The sequence below is a fragment of the Arachis stenosperma genome, chromosome 6, assembly GCF_014773155.1.
Source record: "Arachis stenosperma cultivar V10309 chromosome 6, arast.V10309.gnm1.PFL2, whole genome shotgun sequence".
NCBI classification, from domain to species: domain Eukaryota; kingdom Viridiplantae; phylum Streptophyta; class Magnoliopsida; order Fabales; family Fabaceae; genus Arachis; species Arachis stenosperma.
In genome coordinates this window covers 1,051,535-1,068,233 of record NC_080382.1, presented here as the reverse complement: position 1 = coordinate 1,068,233, position 16,699 = coordinate 1,051,535, and the positions used below count along the sequence as shown (strand labels likewise).

At 33.8% G+C, this 16,699-nt stretch overlaps 2 protein-coding genes across 3 annotated transcripts; one reads left to right on the top strand and one right to left on the bottom strand.

Moving 5' to 3' along the window:
* The first annotated feature begins 7,181 nt into the window (after positions 1–7,181).
* On the top strand, positions 7,182–12,968 carry LOC130935807 (protein PHOSPHATE STARVATION RESPONSE 1-like). 2 transcript variants are annotated; one of them, XM_057865711.1, is made up of 9 exons: positions 7,182–7,505; positions 8,748–8,818; positions 8,912–9,530; positions 9,620–9,806; positions 9,900–9,976; positions 10,056–10,095; positions 10,915–10,972; positions 11,324–11,393; positions 12,201–12,968. In XM_057865711.1, the coding sequence occupies exons 3-9, from the start codon at positions 8,919–8,921 to the stop codon at positions 12,555–12,557; spliced, it is 1,401 nt and encodes a 466-aa protein (XP_057721694.1). In that variant the 5' UTR covers positions 7,182–7,505; positions 8,748–8,818; positions 8,912–8,918; the 3' UTR covers positions 12,558–12,968. The 2 variants fall into 2 exon arrangements, with proteins under 2 accessions (XP_057721694.1, XP_057721693.1); XM_057865710.1 differs by having other exon boundaries at positions 7,185–7,505; positions 9,608–9,806.
* A 2,403-nt stretch (positions 12,969–15,371) lies between these two features.
* Positions 15,372–16,699, bottom strand: LOC130932801 (60S ribosomal protein L23). The gene is made up of 4 exons (XM_057862216.1): positions 16,508–16,699; positions 16,116–16,400; positions 15,828–15,869; positions 15,372–15,608 (listed from the first exon to the last, which is right to left on the bottom strand). The coding sequence occupies exons 1-4, from the start codon at positions 16,521–16,523 to the stop codon at positions 15,526–15,528; spliced, it is 426 nt and encodes a 141-aa protein (XP_057718199.1). The 5' UTR covers positions 16,524–16,699; the 3' UTR covers positions 15,372–15,525.

The window sequence follows — 16,699 nt, the reverse complement described above, 5'->3', positions numbered from 1 at the left end:
GAATCGGGAGAAAGAGATCCTACCGAGTTCAAGAAATATTCACGGACATCAATGTCAGTTAGATAAGCTTGAGAATGAGCTAGAATGACAATGCCAATCGGAACAAGTTCACAAAGGGAGATATGATGATGAAGAGAACTGGAAGAAAAATCCGAGAAGCTGAAATCCAACCTCAAGGGAAAGAGAGCCCGAGCTGATAGAGAAGAAATGCCTTTAGGAGGCAAAGATCCATTCATAGAAGAAATCATGCATGCTAAAATTTTCAAAAACTTAAAAAGTCCAGAGATGAACCTCTATGGCAGAATGATCGATCTAAGACATCATTTGAGTAATTTTAGAAGTCGCATGTATTTGGTAGACGCGTCGGATGCAACTTACTGTAAAGCTTTCTCGACTATGTTAACTAAGGTGGCAATAAAATGGAAGAAACAACAAGATTAAGGGAACCCATATCACGACAGAACAACCAGAATCACGCTGGGGGAAAGGAAAAAGTGGTAAAGAAAAAAGAAGAGTATAACTCGGAGAGACCTCGAAGATACCATTCATATACTCTGCTACAAGTCTCCCTTGTTGATATATACAGAGAAATTTGCCACATTAAGAAGATACCACATCCTAGACACATTAAAAGCAAGAAAGGTGAAATCCGATCTGAATATTGTGAATACAACAAGATGTATGGCCATTCCACCAATGATTGCTACGATTTAAAGAATGTGATTGAGCAATAAGCTAGAGAAGGTCGGCTGGACAGATTCCTAGCTCATAAGATGGACAATCATAGTAAAAGAAAGAGAGTTGAAGACAAGGATAAGCAAGACCAACTTCAACGAACTCTCGAAAGGCATGCCCATATGATCATTGGAGGATTTGCAGAAGGGGAAATAACAAAATCTTCCCGGAAGAGACACTTGAAAAAAGTATACCAGGTCGGCAAAGATGCCGAAATCCCTGATCTGCTTACAATTGCCTTCACTAAAAAAGACACACAAGGAGTAATGCCCAGACATGACGACCTGATGGTAATCACAATGATCCTTGCCAATGCAAACCTTCACGGAACCTTGATAGATTAAGGGAGTTTGACAGATATTCTATTCAAACCAGCTTTTGATAAGTTGAGCCTTGAGGAAAAGGACTTGAAAGCATACCCAAACACCCTCTTTGGCTAGGGAGATACTTCTATCCGACCTCTGGGGTTCATCCCTCTTTACGCCACCTTTGGTATAGGCCTAAAAGTAAGAACCTTAAGCATAGACTACATTGTAGTAGACGTGACATCTACCTACAATGCTTTGATAAGTTGGACAACCCTAAATCGATTGGCAGCAATAGTTTCAACTTCCCATCTTTGCATGAAATTCTCTACTCTTGAGGGAATAACAACAGTAAAAGAAGATCAGAAACTGACAAAGAGATGTTATAACGAAAGCCTAAACCTACGGGGGTGTGCAAAAGGAAAAGAAGTCAATACCATAGAACTCGAAGGTATCTGAGTTCGGGAGAAACTGAGACCCAATTCAAAGAAAAAATTGAAGAGGTCCAGATCAGGGACGAGGTTGGAAAAACAATGAACATAGGGTCAAACCTAGGAGAACAGCTGCAACAAGAGCTATTTAATTTCCTACAGAACAATTTCGACCTCTTTGTCTGGAAAATCTCTAACATACCCAGGATTCATCCCAACCTCATGAGCCACAAGCTTGCTGTTTATTCGGGCTCACGACCTGTACAACAGAAACAATAAAAGCTAAGCCCCGAAAGAGCAAAAATTGTAGAAGAGCAAGTCCAAATGCTGTTAGAAGTCGGTTTATAAGAGAGGTCAAATAGCCGTTATGACTCGCTAATGTGGTACTTGTGAAGAAACATAACGGAAAATGGAGAATGTGCGTTGACTATAACGATCTCAACAAAGCCTGTCCCAGTGACCCTTACCCTCTACCCATTATTGATGCTTTAGTAGACTCAGCTTCGGGCTACAAATACCTATCCATTGTGGATGCATACTCAAGATATAATCAAATTCTGATGTACAAGCTGGATAAGGAGAAAACATCTTTCATCACTCCTAAGGCAAACTACTGCTATGTAGTAATGCCGTTTAGGTTGAAAAATGTTGGGGCTACCACTACAAAACATACGCTGAATACCGTCAGATTTAGCGTCGGCTTTACCAATGGATTTTGGGACAGTTTTAATGTGAAATCCATCAGGTCAAATCATTATCGGCGGATTTACATTTTCGGCGGTAATTTCGGCGGTAATAATTGGAGGAAAAATGAGAAAAATAGGCATGAAATGTAGCGTGGAAAGTTCGCCGGTAAACCCATTAGTGGATCACTGCATTTTAGTGACCTGCAATGCATTACCGTCGGATTTATCCGCTGGTAATTCTAACAGTTACGAGCCCTAAAATTTGAAGCTCAAACTCTCTTCCCTTCATTTTGAAATCTCCTCTCTCTCTCTCTCTAACCTCTCTTCTCCCATACTCTCTAACCCTCTCCTCTCCCCGTCGCTCTGTCAGTCCTGCCGCCTCCTCTCCTTTTATTATCGCTTCTCCGTGATGACAGATTTGCTCAAGTCGCGCCTCTACTCCATAAAGAATCCGTACTACTTCTGCTCTACGACGAAGAATTTGCTATGCCGCTAGCCACCTCCTTCATTGCAAGTAAGTTGGCCGTTTCTACCATTAGATTTTTTTGAAATTAATGTTTGGATTTTGCTGTGAACTTGGTTTTAATATATGTGTTAATTCCAAATTGATGAAATTTATGAGAAATTGAAATTTAGATTTTAAATTATGTTATTGTGAAATTTGGTTTTAGAATTGAATACTATGAAATTAGGTTTAAGGTTTGGATTTTGCTGTGAAATTGGTTTTAATATATGTTTTAATTTCAAATTGATGAAATTTTTGTGAAATTGTGATTTAGAGTTTAAATTATGTTAATGTGAAATTAAATTTAAGATTTAGAATTAATTATGTGAAATTGGGTTTAGAGTTTGGATTTTGTTACTTTATTAGCTTTCTTGTGCCCTAACTTTCACTCATCGTGTTGATGATTGAAATGAATTTTGTATAATTAGTACTTACTTTGTTCTTATTATTGATGATAACATTGTTTCTATAATTTAGTTAAAATTTAGTACTATTTTCATATAGATTTGGTGATCTTATGCTAATTTAGGATGTAGTATTAAATTAATTTAGGATTTAGTTATATGTTAATTTAGGATTTAAGATTTGGTTATCATATGCTAATTTAGAATTTAGGTTTAAGTTAATTTAGGATTTAATTATATGTTAATTTAGGATTTAGGATTTGGTTATCATATGTTAATTAGTGCCTTCGTTATATGTTGTGAATTTAATTAAGTTTTGACTGATGTACTGGATTAAGGTTGGTCGGATATATGAAAACTGTATATGTGGATATATGTCCAATTTTAGGGGAGACTATGTCAAATTTTTTTTTGAAAGAATATCGTGTTGTGTTGCAGGGATATCGTGCACGATCGGGGCTGGACGAAGATGGAACAACACTGCCGAGAGGCTCCATGGAAAGGGAGGATGCATGGGCAATTGGCAGACGCAGTGGAGGTGAGTGGAAGACACATGGGCAAGTGGCACACACGTTGGAAGGAAAAACCACAGAGACAACTCACAAACATAAGGAAGGAGGGAAGACACAGTGGCAAGATGCAATAGAGGGGGAATACACAGAAGACTGGAATCGTCGATGGAGGTGGCGGCTTCGGGGAAGAGTGATTGGAGCGGGAGGTCAAAGTAGTGGTTGATGTTGGGTGGCGCCTGTTTTTAAACCTAATCCTAATTTTTTGAATTTCAAAATCAGAATTTTTAAAAGGTTGTTTAAGTTGACTACATGTATTATGTATAGTTTGTTTCCTAAACTTTGTCTTATAAAATATAGAATAAAGCTCTACAACCAAAGAAAATACTTCACCAAATTTAACCAAGTTATTATAAAATGTTTCAAATTTATGCGCGCTTGTCCTTCTTTACCCCTGCCACTTCTTCTTCTTCATATTTCAAATTCACTCGCACACATCTTTTTTCACCCTCCTTCTTCTTCACTCCTGATGTTGTGTCTTCTTCTTCCTCTCTTCCTTTTTCGTTATTTTTCTCTTTTGTTATCGTCATCACCACCACCATCACCACCCCCACCACCACCACCACCACCACCACCTCCTCCTCCTCCTCCTCCATCATCATCTTCTTTTTATACATATCGTCGTTATTGTTATTGTCATTATTTTTATTCTTATCGTCGAATTTTGGTCATATTGATGATGTTGTCTGATCCAAAATTGATTTGGATGTGTTTTCGTTCATAATTCAATATTGTTTGTATGTTAATTTTAGAACTGAATTTGTGCGTCGCAATCATTAAGTAATTTCAATGCATTTCTGAGTTAATTGAGAAGCATTTGGTCTCATTCACTTAGATTTGGTGTAATTAGGTCATCGAATGTAATTGTAGTGATTTTGGTGTCATAGCCATGTTGATGACGTTGGCTGATCCAAAATTGATTTGGATGTGTTTTTGTTCATGATTTATAGTCTTGTTTGTGTGCTTGTTTGTACAGCATAAAAACCAACAACATCAACCACAAAATCATATATCAAAGTAACCATATAAAAAAATACACAACACCAGAAAAATTATTGTATGAAAATCAATACTTCTAAAAGAACAAGTTAGAGGAACAATAAAAGAAAGAAAGAAGAAAAAATACAGCATTAAAGAAGACATTTTTATATTTTTTTAGCAAAATTTCGGTGTTAAAACAAAAAAAAATTGTATTATTATTAAGAGATTTTAGTGTTATTTTTCTGATAAATTCTGCACAATTCAAAATTCTTCCTCATCATCTTTTACTACTACTTCTTCTTCTTTTTCATATTTTTCTTCTTCATCTTCTCCTTCTTATTCCATAATTCTTTTTATTTCATTCTCTTAAGAAGAATAAAGTCAGACAAAAAAGAATAAATAACTACAATAAGAGGAAAAAAAAGAAGAAACAAAAATTTTGGTGTTATTTTTCGATAAATTCTTCACAATTTAAAACTCTCCTTCCTCTTCCTCCTTTTCTTCATCGTCGTTGTCGTTGTCATCATCATCATTATCATCCATATTATCATAATTCTTGTTTCACCCTCTTAACAAGAACTTATGTCACAATTAATAAATTTCGGTGTCAAAATTGAGAAATTTATCTGTCATGCTTAAAAATTTTTAGTGTTATTTTCTGATAAATTTTACATAACTCAAAACTTCCATCCTCTTTTTCTTAGCTTTTTCATTATCATGGTCTTTTTCCTTTTTTTGGTCATCTTTTCTTTTTTATTCTATTTTTTTATAATTTTTTTTGTTTTAATTATTTTTTTAATAAGAATAAAAATAAAAAAATTAAACAAAACAATACATAATATTACAAATTACTAGAAAGAGAAGGAAAAAAAAAAAAGAAACACAACAACAATAGCAATAAAAGAAGAACGATAAGAAAGAAACATGCAAAAAATGTTAAGATAAGGAGGAATAAAATTAGTTTTTGTTAAATTTAAACTAATTTAATTAGATTTAGTTGTCAAAATAATTTAGATGCGTAACGCATATAAAGTGTGTATTTAGCATCACCGGTTTTAAAATCCAGATAAGGAAGTACGCATAAATTAAAACCAGTTAGACTAAAGTAAAATTAACCGTTTTTCTTTCTTTTAGTGAGCATTGAGTTCATGATAAACACACTCATATATCTGTGACACACTCATAAATTTCATGTGATTTTGCTAGTGTGCTCACCCAATAATTTCTCGTATATAGTAATTATATTTATATAACTTTATTTCCCCAGCCACACATTACAAGCCAAATCACTTTTATCAATTAATTAAAGTAAGAACTAAGGTGAAAATTTTATGTCGGCAGGGGTCTTGATGATGAAATAATGGAAGCCAGAAAATATCATTCCAATTGTGCAGAGAACCTTCAAACTACCAAATTCCATTTACTGCATTGCCTAATATATAATTTCTTTAATTATAATTATATTGTTTAATTTACCCATTATTATATTGCGTGAGCATAAGCTTTTGTCTCTTCTTTTTCTTGTGGTGCTAAACTGCTAATTAACCCTTCATCTATGTCAAAGGCTTTATGAATATGAATATGGAACATATGTTATTCTATTACTCTATTGCGCCAAATCGAGTCTAAATGAACTTTTTATGATGGGAGAAAAAAATTATTTTTTAATAAAATGGCTATTTAAAAGGATCACTAGGTAACTTTATTTGTCACCACAAAGAAACATAATTAACGCAAATCTGCTTTTCTTAGTAAGATTAGAATTAGATACTCTAGTGTTGTATTAAAGCAAGTTAGTCACATGGTTGCAGATATATTTAATAGCAGATATTACAGTTGAATTTCTAGATTTTGACAAAAAAAAAAAAAGAGTCAAATTGGTAAATAACCGTTATGACTTGAGGCAGAGTCAAATCCAAAACATAATTATTTACTCAATTTGAGTCATAACAATAGCAGCTAATATTGATAAAAGTTAAGAACTCAAGACTTATTTTATTTATATTTTTATTTTTCAATATTTTTTATTTATAAGATTTAAAAGAAAAAATAAAATAGTAGAAAACATTTTTTTATTTTTAATAAAATGTTAAAGATAAAATAAAAATCTCTTAATTTATTTAATATAATGTTTTAATTTTACATTTTAGTAATTGTTCATCATAAATATACTACTTGAAATACAATAAATTTATATTTTTTATTTTTTTACTAATTTTCATAAATTTAAGTGATACTTAAATTATTTTGGGGTTTACTAAGAATCGAATTATTGACCTTCCGGATTCTGATACCATGTCATGATACCACTCATCCCAAAAGCTACACTAATAGTTATATCTCTAATAATAATTCGGACATCTCTAAACCTCCATTATACATATTATACAAATATTCCATTGACTCCCTATACTTCCTCTTTATTTAAACAGATAACTGAACTAATTATTTGATATAATATATATTTATATTTTAGATTATTCTAATTATGTTAGTAAGAGTAAGAATTGTAGTACATGAATGGCACCCTTTATTAGAATGAATGAATGAATGATAGACAGAAAGATAGTTAGTTAGTTTGGGGAATTCTTTTTGAAGCTTAGTGAGGGGAATGTGAGTGAATCACCAATCACAAACACGTCCACGTCAACACACGCGCGGGGATTGGCGCGTGGGAGAGGCACGGTGGGTATTCCCAAGAGATGGAGACGCATTCGTTCCATTCTTTTACTCGCAAATCGCAATTCTTCGCCTTTCGGGTGGCTCCGCTAACTTAGCTTGCCGCTGCCGCTGACGGAATTCAAAAACCACCTCTCTCTGCGCCTCCAATCCGCTAATTAACTGAAACCGAAACCGAAACCGAAACCCTACGTTTTTCTTCGCTTCGAGGTTAGATTTTCATTTCATGCAATTAATTCCTCTTTTTCAATGTTTGTTGCGGTCCAATTCGCAATTGATTCACTTTTCTTCTTTTCACCTATTCCCTTTAGCTTTCATTTTCTTCTCCCTCTACCAACTCTCTATTGCTTATTAAACAGTTCATTGTTTATCAGTTTTTTTTAAAGGTTAATTCAATAGATTTTTCAGCATCTTTTTCTTCGTAAGTTTCGTGCTTACTTACATGGAGAGAGGAAAATAAGTTTTTTTTTTTTTTTAAGCTTAACGTTGTTAATTAGTGTTTTTGTTTGTGATGTGAAGTAAAACCTTAGTTTGAGCTTGAGTTCTGAACCATGAGATTGTTATATGCTCATACTACTGTTGGATGTTTAGTTGTCAAAACATGGTTCTTGTTGCACGATGATAGTCATGGCTTTTGTTTGTTTTAATTGAAAAAAAGGAGAAAAAACTCTCTTTTAAAGGATCACCAAATTTCATCAAATTTGAACGTTCTCCTAAGACTTGGTTCAGCTCCCTTCCTTCTTCCAGTCTCTGTTGGAATACTGAGAAGAAGTAAATGCAGTAATTTGTATTTCATAGTTGATCGGGGGTGGCAATTTACCAACCCCCCCCCCCCCCCCCCCAAAAAAAAAAAAAAACAAAAACCAAACAAAAGATTTGCGTTGGGATAATTTTGAAAGAGAATTCATATGCGAATTTATGTGTGAACTGTGGCTTTATGCACAGCAGTCACTGGTCCATTGGGTTTTGTGTTTCCACAACGGGTTTGTGTTTATTATCGGGATAGTATATACTTGTGTCTGTGTGTGCTTTTCCTTTTCTTTTTTCTTTTTTTTTTTTGGCTTAACCCAACTGCTCACTTTGACCTTTTTGTTTTCCTGGAAAACCTTAAACTGATGTTTTCTATATTGATTAATGGTAAACTGCATAATAGTAAACCTTAGGATAATTTTGAATATATTTGATTATGTATATTGCTTGATAAAAGAAAAAAGGGGCTGCGCCATGTGATGATTTCTGGACTAAATTGTGACGTCTGACGAGTATACCTAATTGACTACGAAGTATTATTAGGCATTGCATATATATCTTGCATGCAGCTTTTGAGTTTTGGATCATAACAGCTATGATGATGGTTTAGGGTCTTTGTACATTATTTTCCTTCTATAAAGTTAAGACTTGTGATTAATAAGTTTTCATGCTGGAGACTGAAGAATTTTTTGTCTTAATCAGCGTGAACATTGATGACAACTTGTCTAGTCTGGGCGTCAAGAACAGAAAGCAATTTGTGTAGTATTTTTCTGGTGAGCATTATAATCCTATGGAAGACCTGAGGCCTGTGCTTACATTAGTTGACTGGGATAATTGACACTTTTATCTTTCAATTAACAATGTAGGAAAACAATGAAAGCACACCCTGCAAAGCAACTCAATAACATGGGGATGTCAGGAGCACTTCCTTCCTCGTTGGCCGGCCTTCCACCGTCTCTAGAAGATACATACTCCAAATTATCTGATTCACAGCCTGCTTTTGTAGAAAATGAGCTTACAACAAGACCTTTTACTCATTCAAGTTCTAGTGGAGTAGTTGGGCCTATGTTTTCTTCTTCTCCGGGATATTCAACCGATCTTCATCATTCATCCCTTTCACCTCATGATAAACAATCTAAAAATACTCATTTTTTGTCACCGACATTCGGTAACATTGCTTCGTTGCCATTACCTTATTCTTCAAATAATGGACCAATACCTTCGACGACACCAACCCATTATTCCAAAGGAAACAGTGCTTCCTGGCATGCAGATTCCCTGAATAGCTTTCTTGATTTGCCCACTAGTAACCCCATTGACAGCAGTCAAGTAGAAAGCAGTGCCTGCAATATTATGGCATCTGAGGATTATTCTAAGCAAAATAATTGGCAGGAGTGGGCTGACCAGCTAATCAGTGACGATGACACTTTGACTTCTAATTGGAATGATATTCTTGTTGACAACATTCAAGATCTTGAACCAAAGGTTAGACTTTTTTATTCCTCAAATTTATATTAGCTTAACGGTTTTAGGAATGTATTGACTTCATTTTGTTGTTTTAGGTGGTGTTCCAGGTTCCAAAATCATCTTCACAATTTCCAGCAGGCCATCAACAACTACCTGCTTCATCTGGAGAAAATCATGTGGGTGCCACGCCATCTTCCTCAGCAAATTCTGCACCTGCCAAGCCCCGGATGCGTTGGACACCTGAGCTTCATGAGGCCTTTGTGGATGCTGTCAATCAACTAGGTGGGAGTGAAAGTAAGTCCAGCCCTCTTTCTCTACTTTGCTAATTAAGGGCTTTGGTTTGTTCATTTTCTTGATCATTCTTTTTTTCCTGTTTTCTTTTTGCAGGAGCTACTCCTAAGGGCGTGCTGAAACTCATGAAAGTTGAAGGACTAACTATATACCATGTTAAAAGCCACTTACAGGTATGTGCAATTTGCTTTATCTTTCTAAGTTTGTTTTGTTACATGTCTTTTATGAAATTAATTGCTCTATGAAATGCAGAAATACAGGACAGCTAGATATAGACCAGAGTCATCTGAAGGTACATAAAATATGCATTGTATTAATATAACTTTGTATATTTGTTAGGATGACTTTATCAAACTTTTTGCAAAATTTACTGGAAATTTGTTTGCTCTTGATCCAAAAGTTTTGAAATTCACATAAAATATGCTGAAGAAAAAGGAAGAAAAAGAATCACATTATATAAGAAGTTATTGGATGGGGTAAGAGTCTAAAGCATTACATTGGTGTAAATGGCTCAACACTTTGTATAAAATGATTATATGTTTTAATTGATTCTCCTTCTATTCTTGGTGTCAATTTTTCTCTTCCGTTTTATCCTTCTGTTTAAATGCAAGTTTCCACTGCATATTATCCTACAGTTTGCATAAATATGTTTTGAAGTTTCTAAAGGCAAACTATTAAACCATATCCATATGCTATCTTCCATTTCCATATATATATGTGTGTGTGTGTGTATGGAAATTGGGTGAAAATTCTAGGCTACATGAAGTAGATTTGAGTATCTTATTGAGCATTAACATGCATATAAATCCACTTTTCTATTTTATACTTTTATGCGAAAACCGAAAAGAAGTAGAGTTTTGATATTATATAACTACAAAAGTACTAGTATGTAGTTCTATTATTTCCTTAAAAAAATCAATTTTAGGTCAATCTTGTATATTGGTAATCTTGTGAAACCTTAGCTCTGTGAAATCTATTACTGATCTTTGGTTTTGCATTTGATAACCGGAAGTACTGTGTCTTAAGTCGCTTCCTTGAAATCTGTAGCATTTTCTTTGTATATGTAGTTAGATAATGGGCTATTGGTTGACAGTTTACATTGTGTTCACAGGATCTTCTGAGAAAAAACTAGGTACCATTGAAGAGATGCCATCTTTAGATTTGAAGACGTAAGTTAATTATTTACTGCTATTTTAAGTACCTTTTGTTATGTAATATTGCTGTGTTTTTGTGACATTGAAGAGATGCCATCTCTAGATTTAAAAATGTAAGTTAATTATATGCCATCTCTAGATTTAAAAATGTAAGTTAATTATCTACTGCTATTTTATGTTACTTCTGTTATGTAGTATTTCTGGGTTCTTGTGACTATTGATGCATCAATTGTTACACAACGTTTTGTTCTCTAATGCAATCTGATGTTGCTAATTAAAGCAATATCCATAGATTTTAAATATTAGGTCATTTTCCATGAACAGACACGAATTTTTTTTTTCTGACTTCATCATTGTGTTGTACAGTGGTATTGAAATCACTGAAGCTCTGCGAATGCAGATGGAGGTTCAGAAGCGCTTGCACGAGCAGCTTGAGGTATGTGCTTCCTTTATTTGGGAATCTACAGTAGAATATGTTTGGTGAATTGTTACATGGCTAAGACAAGTTTTAAGGAGGTTGTTTGCAAGCTTTATTTCTGTTGCAATACTATAGAATTTCATCATTTATAGCTAAGTGGAATTAGTGAGAATAACAGTTTAAGAGTTGCTAGTTTTGAAATGAACTTCAAGTGAGGTTTGTGAGCTTGTTGATAGGAAATTATAGCATAAAGAAAGGACCAACAATTACTTAATAGTTATAAATCCTCCAGAAGCTGCAAATAGTAAGGGCAAACAAAATACATCAGCTCATAAGAGCAACCCAGCCATTCCATAGAAGTTAAGGAGGAATTTATGTATTGGTAAAATTAGTTGAATTTCACCGTAAACAAATACACTGAACATATATAAACTCCAAGTCAAACAGACACATTCAGTAATCTCTGATTAGTCTAAAATAGCTTACAAAATAGTTACGGAAGTATCTTACACTGCAAAAGGAGGTCAGCATCTCAGTTGTTTCTCTTTCCTTTTTACTGCTACTAACAATGCATGGGACATTTTTCAAGGCCTTTGAACTCCTTTTGATTCTTATATTCCGTTTTCCTTGATTTAAGAGTAACAAAATATTGTTATTATATTTAGCCATGTGGAATTTGGTAATCAGCAAATATGCCTATAGAATTTATGTTTTTGTTAAATCTCTTTGATGAACTGTCACGACTCTACACTTATTTCTCTTACATTTATAATGTCCTTTTTTGCCTTAGCTGATACAGTTTTCTCCCCCTTCCTTTTGCATCAGATTCAAAGAAATCTACAGTTACGTATAGAAGAACAAGGAAGGTATCTCCAGATGATGTTTGAGAAGCAATGCAAATCTGGTGGCATTGAACCATTCAAGGCATCATCATCTGCCATTGATAGTACATCTGGAGTGTCCTCTGATGCCATGAAAGATTCACCTGCCAAAAGTGAAATGGAAGCCACCCCAGTGGACCTTTGCAGTTCAGGGCCTCATCAAGCTAATGGCAATGCCACGGCTGAGAAAAAATCCCTGGAAGTGAATGGGAAGCAAGATGCTCCCGAAGATCCTAAGCAACTTGCTTCTGAAAGTGAAGATAGTGGTCATCCCCCAAAGCGTCCGAGGACAGATGAGTGAGGCAATGTGATCTGTTGAATCAGCATTGAACTGAGAAAAGACGATACTGATTCATTAAAGATTCTATTTTAAGTAAGGAAGGCTAGTCTGATTGATATCTAGAGCTCCGTAACTTAACGAGATCTTCCTGTCCTGTTTTGTTCAATAAGGACTTGCATGTTTACTTTTAATTTAGCTGAAAAATGATAAAAAGTTTTGGTAATCCACATTTGATACCTTGGTCAGTGTGAGATTCTAGTGTACAGTTCAGATAAGTCTTACCACCCTCCTATAGTCCAAACAGTCCAAATTTCTTGTACTATCTACTATGTACAACACCTCCAACTTGAACTCTTTTCTTTATCTGGACGAAATAAAATTTAAAAGGAGGCACAATTCTAGATTTAACGTTGCTCCCTTCTTATTGTTTAACTATGGAATTGGAGCATATTTTCTTGCAGTTTAGTTTTTGCGTTTCATTCTGTGATTTCTTCTATCAGAAATTTTGGCATTGTTTCGCATGTAATAGAAAGGAATACCTCATTTTGAAAATATCCCTATTTAGACTGACATGCCTTCTTTCTTCGCTTCTTTCATTTTTCTCAATTTATGTTATTAATATTATGTATATTATAATTGTTTAGAAAATAATTCTCATTTTAAGTAAAATAAAATTTTATATGGCATAAAGCAATCACTTAAAACTTAGAGTAAGGCATTTTAAAATAGTGATGGGTTATGAAAAAAAAAAAAAAATCATAATATAAACATATAGTATTAGAATTTGTTGGGAAACTAGTTTTTTTTTTTCTTTTCGTAGAAATAATAAGAACGTGCTTAAGTTTAGGATTTTATGTTAATAATTATTAAATTTGGATTTTTCACTTGAATAAAATAAAAAAGAAAAATAAACAAAAATGTATTGGAAGGTCTTTATTTTTTGCCAAAAATAAATAAATAAATAGATAAATCCTAAACCTGGTCATCTCTTTTCAAATCACAATACGTTCTGACGTTCATGTCTGAATTCCTCTCAACTAAAATCCTTCTATATTTTAAATGATTGTTTTATATCGCATAAAATGCTATTTTACTTGAATATTAGAATTATTTTCTAAATAAAATTTTAAATTCGAAATGCTTATAATAGATAGAATATTAATAACATAACAAGCAAAAAATGAAAGAACAGAAGAAGGGTTGTTTAATCTGAGAGGAGAGCGATACAGTATTCTGGTCAAGACAAATTTTCATTTTGTGATATTTGAATAAAAAAGAAATAATTATAAAAACAAAAAAATTAATTATATTTCAAGCAGACAAATTACTGAAAGTAATGTCCGTTGTTAATCAAGGGTATGACAACTTTGACCAACCAAAAACAATAAGTGATCACTTGTCACTTAAAGAATTAACACGTTATTTCATTTCTATAGGTATAGATATTTTTATTGATCTATAGCATAGCATTTTCCAAAAAAAATAAATAATAGCTTATTAGATACCATAAGAGAAAATGCCCATGGTAACAAAATTTTAAGGAAAAGTATAGAATACCAATATATTGTCTGTTAATTTATTGTCAATAATAATTAATTATTATATTTTAAATATATATATAAAGAAACACATCCAAAAATATAATTATAAAGACACTTTTATTAAATACAGTCATAAAAAAATATTTTTATTAGACACATCTACAAAGACACTTCCATAAAATATCGCTATAAACAAAACTTAGCAGAAGTTGATAGAAATGTTGTTAGTAACATAGTAATAGTAAACCAATTTGAGTTGGTCGAGTGGTCAGCTCACTCGCAAGTGTCGGGGATTTGAATTCTGTCTTGTGCATGCAGCAACCCAAAATTTTAATTCAGAAACTGAATATGAATAGAGACGACATTAGTATTTTATTCCATGCAAAGTTTGAGATTATCCACTAGTAAATCAAATTCATGGACACTTTCTAAATGACAAACTGATTGATCGAAGACGAAACAAAGTACAATAAAGTACGAAAATGATGCCAAACATTCCAAATATATTTCATCACATGACTTTATTTATTTGTTATTTTGATTTTTTTAATAGATAATATATTATGGATCCACTTTATAATAAGAAAAACAATATTCAAGGGAAACAACAGATAGGAGGATGATTATTGATTAGCAATAAGTGGAGATGGTGCTGATGGAAGATTTCCTCTCAAGTTCCTCTTGCTTCTTTGGAGATGCTTTAAAAAAAAATTTATCGATATTCTCCACTCTTGCATTTTTGCTATTCTCCACTACTTCAAAAGTATGAATGTGATCACATTTGGTCATGGCAACTCAACAGTGATCGCAGTGCTGTGCTTGGTGACAGACACCAGTGACTGTGGTTGTGCCGTTTTCATAGTCCATTAAAACACTTTTTTCCTAAAAGCTGGATCTCAAATATCCACCTGAATAGTTAATAGGGTGAACATTCACCAGAACATTTCAGCATTAAAATGAGTAGTGAGAATCCTCTTAAATTACACACTGGTCCAGCATTACAGACTAACAAAATGATTTTTTTTGTTGGGGGAGTGTTTAAGACTTGAACTATTCAACGCAAAGAAACCAATTAGCAACATTGAGTGCCAGGCAGACACTCGAATTAAGTGTTTCATATCCTATGAATGAGGACAGTCAAAATTTAAACCTTTAAAATCACTACTACTCCCCCACACTAAACAGGTACCCATTCATAGGATTATCATAAAACTAAATTGATAGACCCAGATACTCATGAATCCCAACAAATAGAGTGAATAAAAATAAAATAAAAAACAAAGAAAAACACAACTTTAAAACTACCACTTAATGCCATAAAAAGTTTCTCACATAAGTTATAATAATATAAATCTCTATCACATTCAGTACAGCTGAAGCTAAAACCAAAATCGGAGGCTTCTTTAACAAGCAGAAACTTTAACATATATAATTGCTAGAAATCAAACTCAAACAATGGCATTGGCTGCGCTTGCAATCCTAGGCCATAGATCAGCACACTCCTTTCCAATTGGACCAGTGATAGCCGAACCTACAATAACAACAATGACAACAAATCAAAACCACAACCACAAATTCACAACACAAAGAACCGCTTATAAATTTAAAAACATGTAGAGAAAATAATGTAACATCATAATCCAATACAACAGCTAGTTCATTTTTCTTAAAGGAACAAGCTCACAAACATTTCTTCACCATTATTGTCAAATTAAAAGCAGAAAGGAAAAAAACAATTGAAATAATTTACCTTTCATTTCACCCTTGGGATTCACAATTACTCCAGCATTATCTGCACAATTCAAAAAACCCCAATCAAAAACCATTTTTCCAAACATAAAAATAGTTAAGTTAGTACACAAATAAAATGCTAATCCTAATCAACAATAATCAGTAATAAAAAATAATAACCATAATCAGAGGCTAACCTATAATGATCAAACCAAAATCAAAGATGAATCCACATTAAAGCTAAAAATAAAAGAATATAACATGACTGAAGCAAATAAAAGAAGCGAAGGGACTTTATTGTTATGACCTTCGAAGTACATGTAAACACCGTCCTTTCGGCGGAAGGGCTTGCGCTGGCGGACGATGACAGCTGGCAGCACCTTCTTACGGAGATCAGGCTTCCCCTTCTTGACGGTGGCCATCACCATGTCGCCGACGCAAGCGGAAGGCAAACGGTTAAGGCGGCCCTTGATCCCCTTAACGGAGATGATGTAGAGGTTCTTGGCACCAGTGTTGTCGGCGCAGTTCACCGTAGCCGCCACCGGAAGACCGAGCGACATCCTGAACTTGTTACCCGCATTTCCACCGCGACCTGAACAGAAATCGAACAACAAAATAGAAAAGAATCAAATTGTGAATTAGTAGAAAATGAAGGTTAGTTGGATTTAGAGAAGAATTGAATAAGTAGAGGACAGGCACCTCTCTTGGACGCCATTGTTGGTTCTCTAGAGATCACAAACACAAACCCTAATTTTGTGTCTTTCTGCGGTATATATATGCCACTCTCAGACTCTAACTAGGGTTTATGGAGTACTATGGGCCTGGCCCCCCCAACAGTCAGGCGCTCGCATTGAATATCCTTTTTTTATTTTTGTTCTAATCAAATAAATT

Bases quoted from the DNA above. Each gene is read 5' to 3' on its own strand.
- LOC130935807 (XM_057865710.1), top strand. From the start codon at position 8,919: ATGAAAGCACACCCTGCAAAGCAACTCAATAACATGGGGATGTCAGGA. The intron at 9,531-9,607 runs GTTAGACTTTTT...TTGTTGTTTTAG, and splicing joins TTCAAGATCTTGAACCAAAG to GTGGTGTTCCAGGTTCCAAA. The intron at 9,977-10,055 runs GTATGTGCAATT...TATGAAATGCAG, and splicing joins ATGTTAAAAGCCACTTACAG to AAATACAGGACAGCTAGATA.
- LOC130932801 (XM_057862216.1), bottom strand. The intron at 15,870-16,115 runs GTCATAACAATA...TGAATTGTGCAG, and splicing joins TGTTTACATGTACTTCGAAG to ATAATGCTGGAGTAATTGTG. The intron at 15,609-15,827 runs GTAAATTATTTC...TTGTTATTGTAG, and splicing joins TCCCAAGGGTGAAATGAAAG to GTTCGGCTATCACTGGTCCA.